The sequence below is a fragment of the Athene noctua genome, chromosome Z (genome assembly GCF_965140245.1).
Source record: "Athene noctua chromosome Z, bAthNoc1.hap1.1, whole genome shotgun sequence".
NCBI lineage: Eukaryota > Metazoa > Chordata > Aves > Strigiformes > Strigidae > Athene > Athene noctua.
The window spans coordinates 58,307,096-58,323,916 of NC_134077.1; the positions used below are offsets into that span (position 1 = coordinate 58,307,096).

Here is a 16,821-nt window from a genome sequence, read left to right on the forward strand (position 1 = left end):
ACAAAATAAAAAGAAAGGCAAAAAAACATCCCAGAAAACAAAAGAACAGGCATAACATCAAGCTGATGGAGTTTGTACTGCACCTTCTTCCTGCTTTTGGCTAATTTCTGGGCCATCTGCTTAGCATGGAACAAACAAGAGACAGGAGAACAGTTAGAAAAGAATTTACAGAGACTCCAAGACAAGAAGGAATCTGCCTGCTAATGCTAGGGCTCACAGACTACTAGCTGTTCTAAATTAGTCCCTGCTTAGATTAATTTCCTCCTTTTCTTTTTGGCTTAAAAAATGATGTCATGTTTAGCACAAGTACTTTAAAGAATAAAAAGAAACTGCACAAAAAGAGTCAGGAAGAACACAAGAGGAATTTCTTTTTATTTCATTTAAAATGTTACTTGAAAAAAACAAGGGGTTTTTAGAATGGGTTTGTTTCTTGGGGCTTTTTGTAAGGAAAAAAAAATTGAGCTTCTGCTTATTTACAGCAGTGTAAACCATGATGTTACTGCTTTTGAAGCAACATCAGTGTAAAAGGTGGGAGAAGAATCTTAACTCTTACCATTACAGGTTTTTCAGATCTAAAGAATTTAGATGCAAGTTTCCTAATGCTCTCACATTTAACCAGTCTTCAAAAAATAACCTCCCTAAAACGATGTTATTTTTTCCTGGAAAAACAGTATGACAGAAGGTAAATTTCACCTCCATTTTCTCCTCCTTCTGTGCAAATATACCCCATACCACTGTTAGCACCACGTATCTGGACAACAGGTTTTTCCTGTGTCTCCTGCACGAAGAGATGTCCATACTACTGCATTTTTTGAAGAAGGCAGTGGAGCATGTACTTCAGTTCCACAAATAGGTCTCTTGTCACTGAGTAGTTTAATTGATTTACATCCAACTCATTTGCAACAATCTGATTTCTTATGTGCTACTACTGTGGCAACAATAAAACCACAAATAAGCATCATTCTTGCAGTCTTGCAACCACTAATTCAAACCAAGGTGAACCTGAACTTACAGACCTGCTTACTGAAGAAATGCAATACTCACCAGGCTGGCCAACATCTTTTTACTTGCAAAAGTAACAGCCTCTTAACTAATTAAATTAACAGGTGTTCTTGTGGTAGGAAGGAAGCTTACTATTACAGGCTTCATAGAGATTTATGGCTAATTACTTTTATGAACAACAAACAGGAGGCCTGAATCACAAGACACATCAAATGTTTTATACTGATGCTCACAACTTACATCTGTCAGGTCTCATCTAAACAAACCTGAAAGCACCTACTGAAACTTCAGACTGTGCTGCTTATTTACAAATAGAAACATCCTCACACTAGGTTTTAGTCACCTTTTTCAAAGTAAGAAATATTTGATAGCCTGGCAACGGCAAACTATTTCAAAAGCAGTTAGAACTGCCTCATGCTGCAGGCTCTTCATTATATTAATTCACATTGGTAATCAGAAATAATATACTCATCTTGAATAACAGCTGCCTGCCACACACTGGGCAAGGGGAAGACACTAACGAGACAGAGCATTTAAACTGCTTTCCAAAATCAAGCTCCCCTTTAGACAATTTCCCCCTCTCACCAAACTTTACAGAGTGATGGACCTCAAAAAAGAAGAAAAGCACAGGCCAAAAAGAAAAAGGGGGAAAAAAAATTCTTGAGCTAGAGGTTTACAATGCAGAATTAAAGATTAATCGGAATATACTACCATTCAATTTACTGAAACTTCTGCTCTTGCAATGGAAGCATCTGGTCTTAGTAGTATTTTAGTTTTTTGAAGAACAATTTTCAAATATTTCATAAAACTAAGGTAATGATATGGAACAACCAATTTTAATAAGTGATTTAACACTGCACAGAAATGTCATAAAAGAAGCTATGGTCCATGAAAAAATAAATTAGGATAATTTTATACAAGACACTTTATCATACAAATCCTCTTTATGATCACATTATTTTGCTAATTTAGATTGAAAGATTCTTTCCATATTCTTAGAAAAAACAGAAACTATCTAATATAAACATTTTTTTTTTTAAAAAATATACAGAGTCCAGGATTTTTTTTTTAAGGTAAATTAAATTTAACTATGTACCTAGTAGCAATTTCCAAAATTAGAAATCGTTAAAAAACAGCAAGCTTCCACTTTTGCTACAGGGATGACTTAAATATACTCAACCCATTTTGCCTCTACAAAAAATATACTGCAACTCAGTGAACACCTAGATGACAATGAGTTAAAAAAATGTGCAGAATACTAAACTATTTCCACATATGTGTTTTCTTACATTACATTCAGTAATTAAATCAGTTATCTAAAAATGTTCAAACCTGCCACATATCTCAAATCCGCTGATGAAAAATAAAAATGAAAGTTAGTTGTTAGTTCACATGTGAAATGTAACAGCACAGATAGGCTGTGAATTTTAACCACGCACATCATCTTTTTTACTGTTTCAAGTATTATGGATCCACTCCAAGTAAAATGTGAAAATATATTTTTTTCTGTGCTGTCTGAAGAAATTGTACTACAGTCTGAAAATGGTGAAATACTTTTTCTATTACTAAAAGTAACTCCTAGTGGAAATACGAAACAACTACATTTGACAAATGCCTTCAAAGTCGTGTATCTGTTTTAACTTAGGTGGACTTCATAGGGATGAGCGCCCAAGCAAGAAACCCCCCAACTCTTGTACTTTTAATGGAAGACATGCTTTTTTAAACAAGCAGCATGGAGAATTGTTCTCAAAACCTGTTTATATTCTAAATGAATGAATATGTGGTCTGAAGGAAGCATTATAGGAATTATCAGATTTAAAAGGAACACACTCATAGGAAGGTAAGGTACAACAGGCATTAAACAAAGCTCTCTCCCCCTTTTTAATGCTCTTAACTTCAAGTTTGCAAATTTTTAAAAGCTCACTCTTAATTCATAACCTTTATTTTCTTTTACTACAGAGAAATGTTTCACATGCAACACCTAACACACTCCATAAACAAACATGAGTGTGGCACAAGTATCATAGTCATTGTGCAAGTAGTATTTTACACATTTGGGCTAAAGGCTATCTTACACAATAATGAATCTGGCAGCAGGAACTCCAATAGTCATAATGAATTTCTCACTAAAAAAAGTTTATCTTTAAAGGTAATCAGCAACAAAGCCAGCCAAACCCAGCCCTAATAAAGCAACAACCCTAAGGTGCAGGGAGGTATATTTTCATTGCCTGAGCTTCATCTAGAAGCAGAAAAGCAGGAACTGTCAAAGAAGTGTACAATGGTATTGTGTGCTGTGCACTAAGGCAATAATTTTCTGAAATACACTTACAGTTTCAGAAAATTATGCTCACCAAATAGGATTTTACCAGGTCAACAATGCAACAACTTAGGCCTCCATCCTGAGACAAATTTACTACAACCAAGAACATGCATGCCTGTTGATTTATATGGATGTAAAAATCATGGGTTTCATGAGTGAAATGAGTTAAACAGATTTCTTTTGTTTTGAGGCACAGCAGTGCTGAGGCATAACAGAATCCTCACAAAGAACTTTATTTTGTTAATGAATTTCTAAGAAATACATTTGTATCAGAGGAAGATTCTACACTCTTATACCTCATAGGCCTGCTTTGAATCAATTCTATTCCAGGTTTCTCTAACACATCCCTTCAATTTTTGCCTATTGTGTACTCCCTCCCACATAAGCTTTACTTCCTAGGTTCAAACTTCCTGTCCAGCCCCAGGTTCATGTTCTACTCCGGATACCAGTTTCCTGTGACAGCTGAAGATAATCTTTCCTTTCAACCTCCAGTGATGCATCCCTCCTAGATCCAGCCTCAGTGAGGCTCTTATTTCTCTCCCTTCTCTATCCTACCTTTAGTTTCCTGTGCATTCAAATCAGACAACTTTTCTACTATGTGGCCAAGCATCAGGAAGGAACAGATGGTGACTACTAAACAGAGAGGCACAGCCTTACTTGCACCCAGAACAGGAAAGAAGCAGACTCTGTAAGGGAAAGTCTCCACTGTAGCTTTGGGAAGAACTCACCAAGACCTGCCAGGGTTGAGAAAGCTGAGTGTAAAATCTTCTAAAAGAAAGACACTGAAAACAGCATCTCCCATGAACACAGATGATTCCTTTTTTTTTCAAAAGGCTCAGTAGTTGCTTAAGTTTGTGGAAACTTCTACAGAGATGACAGAAGATGACTTATCTGTATCAGGAAGGCTACATGCCTGCCTCCTCTAAAATACTAGAGTGATTTTCAAAGACAAGGTTACAAGACCTTATGTATTTTGGCATCAGCAAAATTACAATTTCTTTAAGTGTTTCAACAGTTCTATCTGGAGCTTTCCTGTCACAGTTTCAATGGTTCTAGTTGAAGCTTCCCTGTGAAAGTTTCATACACAGACTAAATTGAACACCTGGCATGGAAAACAGTGGAGGGAGTAACAACAACAGGAAGCATCAGCTGACCTTAATAAACAGTGCTACTGGCTTTACTGATAACATGCCGTCTCTCACCCTCTCTCTTTTATACAATTGCATGCAGAGTCTGAGTTGGAATCCAAAATAAACTATACAAAAGAACAACACACAAAAACTAAACAAAAGAAAGTTTTCAGGTGAGATTTTGTTGGTTAGCTGAATTAGCAGAAAATGAAGCTGTGTGCCTACCACCCAGTCATGTATGGGTAGTGGGAGTATTGCAGCATCCTCTACAACCATGCAATACTTCATCCACACACCTTAATTTCAGTTGACAATGTCATCATTGTAACTTACGACACAGCAGCATGCCCATTGCTTGTCATGGCTCATACAGCAATCAGTGGGCATTTCTGTTTTCCAAACAAAGCAAACATACAACAATCTAGGATTTTTTTTTTTTCCCCTTACATCTCTGTACCATCACAGGCTTTTCTTTTTCTTTTAAAATCATCTCATAGCTGTTATGTGGTGGAGAACTAGTAACCAACCACAGCAGGGTCAAAAATAACTGCAGACATTACCACAGTGCCAGTTTCATCAAGTTCCAAGCCAGAAGCAGCTGCAGTACTTAATAGTTTTACCCTCAATTTGTTTTCCCTCAAAACCCAGGTAATATATAACTTAGACCATCATTCACTTCAGATTCTGGCTTAGAGTACACAGTTCAAGTATTACTACAGGGAATTAAAATGACCCGGTAACTTTTCCTTATTAGTCTTGTTCCAAAAAGCAGCATTAAACATGTGATTTATTTTCCTGAAAGAAAGATGAGGCACTTAACCCTTCTGAAACCACAGATAACCCCACAAGAAGAAAATAGTGCATATGTAAGAAGATCATATTCACAACCTTAAGGCACCCATAAGAAGCAGCAGGAATTATTCCTCACCTTGATCCTGCTGACAGCTTCCTGAGCCTGCATCATTCTCACATTCTTGGAGGGAGTTTTATCAGAAAGAAGTTGAGTGGAGCCAAGGTAATTGGCAGCAAAAATGATTCCATCTATTAAGTCTTCAGGATCGCAAGGTCCAGGAACTGTAACACAGGAAAAAAATCACTGAAGAAAATCATACTGAACCACAGCAAAACATTATCACTCTGACAACTTGAGCCTGCACCTGATGGCTGCAAATGCTCCACTGAAATACTTCAGTTTAGCATGCTGATGTGGCAACCAGTACTTTCAAAGGCACAAAACATCAAGCAAATGCTCTCAACATCTCTGGTGGGTTGACCCTGGCACCAGGTACCCACCAAAGCTGCCCTATCATTCCCCCTCCTCAACTGTACAGGGGAGAGAAAATATAACAAAAGGCTTGTGGGTCAAGATAAGGTCAAGATAAGGACAGGGAGAGATCACTCAGCAATTACCGTCACAGGAAAAACAGATTCAACATGGGGAAATTAGTTTAATTTATTACCGATCAAATAAAAGTAGGATAATGAGAAATAAAACCAAATCTTAAAAACACATTCCCCCCATCTCTCCCTTCTTTCTGGGATCAACGTTAGTGCCAATTTTCTCTACTTCCTCCCCACAGCAGTGCAGAGGGATGGGGAATGGGGGTTGCTGTCAGTTCATCATACACTGTTTCTGCCACTCCTTCCTCCTCACACTCTTCCCACGCTTCAGTGTGGGGCCCCTCCCCCAGGAGACAGTCCTCCACCAATTCCTCCAACATGAGTCCTTCCCATGGGCTACAGTCCTTCATGAACTGCTCCGGTGTGAGTCCCTTTCACGGGGTGCAGTCCTTCAGGAACAGACTGCTACAGTGTGGGTCCCCCACGAGGTCACTGTCCTGTCAGCAAACCTGCTCCAGCGTGGGCTTCTCTCTCCTCCACAGGGTCACAGGTCCTGCCAGAAGCCTGCTTGAGTGCAGGCTTCCCAGGGGTCTCGGCTTCCTTTGGGTGCATCCACCCGCTCTGGTGTGGGCTCCTCCACAGGCTGCAGGTGGGTATCTGCTGCACCGTGGAATCTCTGCTCTGGCACCTGGAGCACCTCCTCCTACTCCTTCTTCACTGACCTTGGTGTGTGCAGAGTGGTTTTTCTCCCATATTCTCACTTCTATTTCAGCTGCTGCTGCACAGCAGTTTCCCTTCTTCTTAAATATGTTGTCACAGAGCCACTACCACCATCACTGATGAGTTTGACCTTGGCCAGTGGCGGGTCTGTCTTGGAGCCCACTGGCACTGGCTCTGTTGGACATGGGGGAAGCGTCTAGCAGCTTCTCACAGAAGCCACCCCTGTAGCCCCCCTTGCTACCAAAACCTTGCCACACAAACCCAATACCACATCTCTCCAGCAAAAGCTGTAAATGCTAATTCAGCCTGTCTCTTACAACAGCTTAGTCTTTTGTGTGCAGGGATCACGCTGGAACAAAATAATCTCTGTGAGTTTTCACTGTTATAAAGAGACAGACACAGTACCCACCAAAACCAACCTTGCAATTCTAAGACCAACAGTCACAAACAGAAAGATGTAGGATGCAATTTAACAACAGTTATCAGCCACTGGTTCAGCTGTGTGTTAGTTTCAGCTAGTACAACAGGCAGAGGAACTTCCCCGGGAATGCTTTACAGGTACAACACGTTTCCTCTTGCTAAGGAGACTGATTGACCAATTAAGCCAAGTACTTTTATGCCACAGACCTTTAAAAGTCACTCCTATTCTCAACAGTGATATTGAGGTAACGTACAAGAGTTAAATAAAAATGTTGTTAAATACATTGAGCACGGGCTCTCCTGATGGCAAAACAACTCTCTTTGTCCCACAGATTCTTAATGATCTGACTTGCATCAACTTCTGTGGAAAATTCGAGTGTGCAGTGAAGAAGTGTTCAGTGCCTAACAATGCAAATCCTTACAATGCAGCATTTATGATCTGTGATTGTTTTGGTGTTTGGCAATTATATCTAAAAATCATATATGTAAAAATGTTCTATTTTAACACTTTGCTACATGTTAAAGTTGTCACGAACCAGAAGTGAGGCTGGTTAACCTAAGAAGCTTCTTGTTTTCTTACAAGTAAGGAAACACAGCTGATGTTCAGGACATGTGAAAATGCAAGTCATCTTAAAGAATGCTAATAAGTGTCCACATTTTATCACAAAAAAAATATTGGTTTTAGGTTTGTCTTTTTTTCCTCTAAGAAGAAAGCAAAAACCCTACAATAGCAGACTGGTGTTTTTCTTAGTTTAAGGGGTACCTTGAGATATAAGGTGATGGGGCCTAAAGTTTAGCATTACCGAGAATGAGAGTTTTGTTCTAATTATAACAGAAGAGATTAACAATCCCTCAGAAAGAGCATGGGTAACTTTGGCCCCAAATAAATGCAAGTCATTATTAAGATTAAAATAACAAAAGAAAGCTGGAGATAAATATCACACTGAAACTATACACACAGACAGAAGTAGATGGATAAATCTTATGAGCAAGTTTGTCTCCTTTATGGTTTCTTTAAATATGAAAATTTATGACTAGTAATTTTAAGATGCTCAACTCCAGTGTGCGGAATTTGTTCAGATACTATTATCTGGAGAACTCTCAAAATTAACAAGTCACTTTCAAGTACATGTCTTGAAGAAATGGAATTTTTTCCTTAGGAAAATTCATGCATCTGGAAGTACTACATATTTGCATACTATTCCAGTCCTGAAAACATACAGCATTTTAAGTGTTAGTGTTTGTTACTCTACATGTCAAGGCCTTTTCACCACTTCCACCAGTTCATTACAAAAGGCACAAAACCCTCTATAGTACAATTTCTGATCAAAATACAAAAAACATAAATACAGACTGACAAAAGTATAGATAAGACTCCCAGAAGGAAGCATATTAAAACCAAAAAAAGGTATGTGCTCTATTTTCATCAGAGGTGAACACACAGACAGCAATGCTTTCTATAAGCCCCCTCCATTTATTACCTCTGTCAATGAAATTATTATCTGAATAGAAGTGTAGCATAAGTGCTGGCAATTTTTTATTAGACTGCTAGTGCATAAAAATGGAAAATTTGGGTCTTTAAGGAATCTTGCACTGGACCAAGATCTAAGAAAACTTTAGTTTACAATTTTCTTTTTTTCTTTTAAGGAGGGGAGGATTATTTAAGATAGCCCTTGATAGACAGGGCTATCACTAGGAGATAAATTTCAGTTCTAAGAGAGATCCTTCATTGCTGCAAAATTCCAAAGCTCAGCTAGTTTCAAAACAATATATGAAATATACATTAGTTGACATTCCGGCCACAGACTCCAAAATATGCAGCTCATATACTGAAGACTAAACCAATGATTAACTTGTAGTCTAAAGAGAATGATTGCATAATTGTTTAAACACAGCACACTGTAAAGCAATACAAGGAGTTCCAAGACAGTCCAAATTATGTATTGCATCAACTGTATTTCTGGCATTTCATCAAGCATATGGAACAACTGCTGTCAGCTGAAAAAAAGCCAAATAAAACTTTGAATATTCTGCTTCTGTCATGCTCTCATAATGAAATAGCTGGGCTTTACAGCATGCAGCCTTCCTGTATATTCAGAGTGCTGACTCATACAAAAGGTAACAGCAGTTCATGGAGCAGTTAACTTGCTTTTTCACGTTTTTCTGAATAAATTCAGTGCTACTAGAAGTGCAGCCTTAGCTCTAAGACAAGCAGCACTATTTAATTAGAAGACCAGTAGCTGTAAAGCAGTGCAGATTTCCTCTGGCAGGCCTGTCAATTATTCCAATTAATCCAATTCTGCTAATTAATCCAACTGAGATTGGATTGAGCTGGCCAATAGAAATCAGTGCTGGAGAGAGCACTACAGTCTTCTTGCCTAGCCTATTTTCCTTGTCTACACATATTTGTATGTGTTATAGAAAGAACATTAAAAAATTAGTAGTGTGTTTTAAGTGATATTGATAAAAAGCCAGCAGAACTGACACAGAAACTATGGATGAAACACTAAAAAAATAAAAGCTCCATGTTTTTGAACTTCTGAAAGGGAATAGGATTTAGTTTAGGTTCCAGATTGGATACAATTTAATCTAAACCAGCATACCCAACCCCAGTAGCTTTTCTATTCAGTAAAAAAAAATAAAATCTTATGCATTATAAATACTGGAGTTTTTTGGATAAAAAACATTTAGAAATTGTAAAACTAGCTTACCTTCAACATAGGTTGGAAATGAAGCCAAGCTTTTTCTGGACTGTAATTAAGACAAAAAGTATTTCAAACAGAACAGAGCATGCACAAATATGCATCAAAAATTTCTCCATGCCAAAAAAAAAGAGGTAAATCAATCATAGCTATTAGCAAAGAAAGATCACCACTTACTAAGATTTATTATTACATTTAGTATTTTCAAACTCTAAGCACCTACTAGAGTTAAATTCAACGTACTTCATTTGTGTCTACCTACAGGCCACTTGCTAGGCCTAATTTTCAGTTACTTGGTGTTAAATAGTATATTAACTGTCTACCAACAGACACTCTAACTAATCAAGAAGTATGCAGGAAAATACATCATATCTCAAAGACACTGGATATTCCAACTACAAATAAATACATGCAGGAATATATAAAATTACACTATAACATTATTATTCATGACTGAAACCATCAGCCCAGTCAGTTACTCATTAACCAAATCCTGTTATTCATTAGGACTGTTCTTAGATGTATCCCTCAAATTAATACAGCCTACAAAAAGCTTTCTCAATTTTAACATGTTAGGTAGCAACCTGTATTCTGTGGGGTAACTGAATTCACTAACACCTTACCCCCAACTATAGTTGGTAATTATGTAAAAAGTGAACATATAAAAAAATTCCTGACTTACATATGTAAATACACAGCCTAAAGTAAAGACCTTACTTCCAACTGCAATTTTATGTGAAGGACTGTGGGTAACACTTCAAACACCTGAAAGCTACAACATTCACCATTTTGTTATAATCAATAACGTAAACCACATAGCAAAATTTATCAAAGAAAATTCTGTGTGGCAATATAGAGATGTTAATAAGTATACTGAAATACCTGCTGCTATTGTATGATAAAAATTTAGGACAGTCCATGGATTCCAAAACTTTAATGAATCTGCAACTGATTGTATTAGCAGTAACTCCTCCAATGAGTGCTTAATATCATTTTATTAAAAGAAAATCTATATAGGATCAGAATAATGTATAATAAACAACTTCCAGATGCTATACATTGAAACATATGCCATATTATTTTCATTTATGACAGGCAACTTACTATGCTTTTTGTATTAGTGGAAAAAACAGGTAAACTAGGAAGGTTTATGTGACAGCTTGAGTGACTAACCCCAAGGAGTTTTTTCCATTGTAACAAATAGAGAATGGATGTAACAAGCAATGTTTTTCAATGAATGATGCTCATCTTGCTATAAAATAAAACAACCTGTGAAACGAAAACAAAAGACACAGACAGCAGAGCCTGTGCAGCCGTACTTGCTGTTGCTCATGAAAACGACCAAGCTTTATTGCAAAACCAAGAAATCTCTCCATCAGAGATGCATAAATGGTCAGTAAACAACCATCTCCCGCTGCCAAAGCATTTAAGCTGCTGTGAGGACACTCACATGCCTTTTTAGATCTGCATCTCTTTCACCTCTTCAGATGAGTGTTTTTACGGGACCACCTACCCATACATATTTCAACAATTGTTTGTAATTGCTGTTGGTTTAGTGCTAAGAGGGAGATTCATCCACTGGACTCTTAACAGGCCCAGAGGACAAATACCCTACAAACCAGAGACAGCACATACATATAAATGCCCTTTCCAAAATACTTACTTTTTTTTTTTTTTTTTTTTTACAGAGTGAACAAAATCTGTAATCACAGATTTGGCAACTATTCAGCAATCTGACTGATGCAACTTCTTTTCAGAATAGAACGGAATAAATTGCAGCATATATGCTTTTATTGCAAAAACTCACACAAAAATTAAGGGTTTTTTGTTCATTACCCAGGTTGAAAGACATTCTGCTAAGAGCACAGGAATAATAAAGAAACAGGTAACGTTACCAATGGGAGGAAACCTACACCTCTTAATTTTACATATCCATGAATAATGAAATATCAAGGTAACTAATGTTTCATTACTCTTGTTAATCTCATTGCCAACCAGTATTATAAAATTTATATTTTAAAAAAGGTTTTACTAAGACCTAAAAGCCATTCACAAAAATTACGAGGCCACTTTATCACTGTTGTTCTTGCACTGGAAGTACTAAAGCAGGCATTATTGCTCATCTGACGGAAGCAAACAGCCTGACACATCCTAGTGTGAAACCTGGCTTACCATCTCCGACAGACACTACTTGTGAGCAGATCTTAAATACTGAAATAAGTAGTGTCTTGTTTGTTTTCTTCCTTTGCGTAAGTTCATTGATAACTAAAAATTTCTAAAAGTTAGGATACATATGAAGTGACAAAATCTGTACTGAAGAAAGCTAAAGGCTTTAACAGGCTAACAATATAGCAGATGAAAATTTAATGGCACAATCTATTGTTGAAGGCTTTAGAACATGAGATTTTATGAGTTTCTTCTATCTTTTGAAACCTTTCCTTATTCGCTAAACGCAAATACAGACTGGCACAAATACACGTGTTACAAGCTTTATTATCCCTTGAAAATAACAAAAGAAAAAAGGAAAGAATAGATTACTAATTAGAATTTAAATTTTAATCAGTATTTCCAGTTAAAGAAGATCAGGTTTTTTCATTGAAGAAGACAACTCATGCATTACCGTCAGTAACAATATGGTATTTTGTTAAGACTACAGTTTCTAGGTTTTTCTGAAGCGTAAAAACAAATAAACCAAATATTTGTAGATTTTTCTGCTTACAGAGCCAGCCATTCTATACTAATTCAAATACTATTTATGCCAACGATTTTCTTTTCATATCGTGAGAAGTTCTACTCACACTTCTCATTTTGTGTTGGTAGAACTACTGCAATATAAAAAGCTGTCAGGTGAGGGAAAAAAAAAAAAAAAGGAAAACAGAAAAAAGAAAGGTACATATTTAGTTTTATTTTGAGGAGCCTGGAGTCAGGAACTGAATTCTGACTGTGAATCACTGGCAGACCAGTTTCTACAATGACAAAACATTAAACAGCATAAATTACAACGTAATTAATTTCATTTAAGCAAGCTTTTTCATCTGGCTGAGAAATTATTTTTTTTTTGGTGGGAAGACATTCTGCATGGAAGAAAGAAAAGGGCTGCTTCCTTTTGCCTCTTAACACCGAGATGATGTCTGTTTGGTAAATCAACACCAACCGGTCTGCTAAATAAATTTAGTGGCTGCTGAACACAGACTCAGAAATGCCATGATAGACAGTTTTAAGTATGTTATCAATTCAGTCAGACATCCAGGCTAAGGAACGGAGCTACAAATCAGCTTTTCAAGTTTGCTGCAATTTTGGAAGAAGAGAAGGGATTTCACAAGTACAAAGGTGCAAGCAAAATAAAGAGGCATAAGCGGAATGAACAAGACTGTGGCTTTTAGAAAGATTTCACTCTACCTCTTTATTAGTGGAGGCCTCTGCTGTACTGCAGACATCCTGGTGATGTTGCCTACTTGACGATTCAGCACCTCGAGGTGAAGAGGAATCTGGAGATGGAGACTAGACATGTCAAGAAAATGAAATAATAATCTGAGTGACTGATGTGGAAATTCTTTCATATTTTCCTGTAACTCATCAGTGGAAATAAGAGATGAGAGGGGAAAAATAGAAAAGAAAAAACAAGACAAGCACTTTTAAGACATTGTAACCCTTGCTTTTAATCATAATGATCACGTATCAACACCTCAGTGGGCTTATTCTGAAGAGCTAAATTTTTTAAAAACACCTGTGTTTATTTGTCAGTAATGTATGAAAAGCAGTTGGAAAAATGAAAAGCTGTCCTCAGTGGCAAGCAACACTCAGCCAAAAAGTGTGTCATAAAACCGTATTTTTGCAAGGTGAATGGGGGATCGTCAATATTGGTATTGGGCCAACTACTTACTGTCAGTACTCAACTGAGTTGCAGTTACAGGACTTTCAGTTGCACAAGTATGTGCCTATTGCATGCAGAGAAATGACTGTGAGCTTACTGAAGGCTGCAGGCAATGCAGACCAATGTCCTAAGCACTGACATTCTAGGAAAGCAAAGATAGTCACAAAGAAATAAGCTGTGATGGTAGACAGGTGAACTGACCATGACCAGAACACAGGGATTCCACTAAAGATTACTTAGTTGTCAAATCAGGGAGACTGAAGAAAAGACTGCAATTTCCCCATAAGCACACATGGTCTCAGGTAGAATTAACCTGAAGTGCTAATCTTAGCAGAGGTAGGCTGCAGTGGTTGTCCCTAAATTGTTATTCCACTGTCTTAGAAAACAACTTTTATAAATTGTACAGAGTAATGCTAATGTATTCAAGGACTTCTGAAAATATTCAAGGAGTATTCAGTACCAGCGTAATCAAAGACTGTAATTCCTCATCCTAAATACAGCACAAACTTGGAAAATATTTCATAGCTCATGCTATGAACCCAGTACTATACATGCTCTCTAAAACAGACTTCCTAATTTTTCTCCCTTCACTGTAAACGATTTAGTGGAGAACCTGTCTTTCCAATAATGTCCCAGTCATTCATGATCATCAAGAATGTTATAGCAGAAAAACAAAGGGAACAATATAGAAAAGCAACACCGCGGAATAGCTACATCTATGCAATATGTCAGCAAGTATCTTGGTAAAGGGAAAGAATGCCTTGGGAAAGGATATTCTAATCATATGCAATTCCTAATGAATGCTGGTGACACTAAAGAGCTGTAGCAAGGTATTTAAAGTCCAGAGCAGGGGGCACTGGTATGGGGCTATGACACAAGAACACAGAATGCAGAATTAATGAAGATGACCAAAATGAAAGAGAGTACAAAGCTTCAATGTAGCAGGCATATTTAAAGGCAGATCTTAAGGAGATACAGGAAAAACATGTCAGTGCGCACGGCAAAATGTGAATTCTCAAAGGAAAGTTTACCATTTAGCTATACAAGCTGGGTGTTTAGCCCAGCAGCCCTGGTATTCTACACTGTCCTTTGACAAAGGGAGTCTGGCCCAAGATATGCCAGCTCAACAGTTCATCACTGATGGCAAAACAGTCAAATACTCTTCTTCTGGTTTCATAAACAATTACATGACATGGCTTTTCTATAAGCCAATGAGTCACACCAGAAAAGGGCCACACTTTCAGTGCTCTGAGGTGCCAGTAGCTCCATTGAAGGAGTGCCCTCCTTCTATGCCTCCACTCCAGCTGAAACATTGAGTTCTGTGAAATAGTGTGCAAAACCCCCTACGTTTTGCAAGCTCAGCTTCACAGATATGGAAGAAACTAAGAAAATAAAATTCCCTTCTCCACCTTTTCTCTTTATCCTCATTTCTTTAAAATGTCTATCATGGATAATTACTAAATATTAAAATTATAGTTAACTAATAAAGGTTTCCAAAGAGTTAAGAAGCAATTTCTTATACAGGTGTCTTCTGGGTAAAAGAGTAGACTTTGCATCTCTCTATATTTTGAATTACATCCATAGGGGAAAAAGGAGGTGCAGCTGTGGAACAGGCCCTGACCAGATGCAGCTGTGAAATGGTCCCTAGAATGCTGTCATGGGATTGCAACATCAGACTAAAGCTGGCATGTGCTTGCACCACCAGCATTCACACAGGGGCTCTAGGAGAGGTACAGGCTCCCCTGATTTGCTGTGTAACTACCAGAGTTACAGTGCCACAGTGACTCAACTGCACAAATGGCAACTCCAATTTATTTAAGGAAGAGTCCTCATAGTGCTCACATTCCCAACAGTTACATAGTATTTCTGTGTTAGGATTAAAAACAAAAGATGCACAATACTATCAAACTAATAATGACATCAGAATGTTGCAGGATTGAGCTTTAAATAGTAAACAAAGAAAAGCATAGAATATTTTAGCATTAAAAGTATATTTAAAATGCCTGAAAGCTCTCATTTTCACACACTAAAGTGGTAACAGTAAATGATTTAAACTAGTTTGTTGGTGACATTAAGAAATTTTGCACCATTTAAAATGTATTAACAGTTTCTCCAGTAGCACTACAAATGCCTTTACTCAGCTATTTTAATCTACAAAGTATCAGAATTAAGCAACCATCAAAATGATCACACAGCTTTCCATATGCTGTGTTTGAATATCTGCTTCAATTTTTCTGGGAAATCCCCACCCCACCCCACCCCCCCCAACTAAAACTACCAAACGCAAATATCAAACATCCTACCAAGTGTGCTACATGACATGACAGTTGTGCTCAAAAACATTTGTACAAAAAAGTTGTCTTTGAAGAATAAACACTCACTTCTTTCTGCATCAAAATGCATTTTTAGAGGTACCACAGTTAATGCACAAGGAAATAATGCAGTCACAGCAATAGCAAGAAATGTTTTGATAGACAACATGCATAGTTGCTCAAAACACTACAACTGAAGTTTAAAATGTTTAGTGACTGCTTCATTGTCCGTTAAAAACCAAGTTTCAGAAGCCTAACAAAAATGCTGTCAGAACAAACATAAGTTCATGTAAGTATGCTGTTACTATGTAGAGAGGTCCATTAGTGGAATTTTAAAGTGTTTTCTTGAGTGCAGCATGAAAAAGTACTAGCTTACCCCATTTCTCCTCTTGAATATCTACTTACATTTTTCTTACGATTCTCAACCTGGTACATCCAAAAATTCTCCATCTCAATTCAATTTCGGTGTTGTTCGACTCTAACTAACATGCAACCCCCTCCACCTGAGAAACCTTCCTTGCTATTATGCAGAGGGATTTAGTAACAGAACTTGTGACAGGAGAGGATTGTGTTGCATCCAACCTATACAGGTCAATGCAGCTGTCTACCAATTAGCTCATGAAGACAAACATAACTGACACTGAAACATTTTCAAATACAACTACCTGCTCTTGCTTTATAAAAGCAGTGTTGTTTTACCTGCTTTTAGCAGCAGCTTATCTGAAAAGAGCATAAACTAGGGGGTCACATTGTCACATACAAGGGATAGAGGGTGTGAAATCAACAAATACTTCAGCAAGATTCACTTAAACACAAGGCCATTATTTATATATGACACTAATGTCCACCTACAGGCTTCCTGGCAGAGGAATAGCAAATACAGTCTTATTTGTAATAAGGTACCCATACCCATTAGGCAAAGGCGGAAAGCACTATGAAATATTCAGGTCCAACGTGTGAGTAGTCAGTCAGATGCACAATTTCATAAGCATCGCCGAGT

General features: G+C 37.4%; 1 protein-coding gene across 2 annotated transcripts in view; it reads right to left on the reverse strand.

The window, feature by feature from the left end:
• APBA1 (amyloid beta precursor protein binding family A member 1) overlaps nt 1-16,821 on the reverse strand; it is a 117,055-nt gene that overhangs the window by 16,225 nt on the left and 84,009 nt on the right. For both annotated transcript variants that reach the window (XM_074931404.1, XM_074931403.1), the window contains 4 exons: nt 13,035-13,136; nt 9,645-9,684; nt 5,381-5,526; nt 84-116 (listed from right to left, as the gene is read on the reverse strand). In XM_074931404.1, the coding sequence (XP_074787505.1) occupies nt 84-116; nt 5,381-5,526; nt 9,645-9,684; nt 13,035-13,136 (321 nt within the window). The remainder of the gene's footprint in view (nt 1-83; nt 117-5,380; nt 5,527-9,644; nt 9,685-13,034; nt 13,137-16,821) is intronic.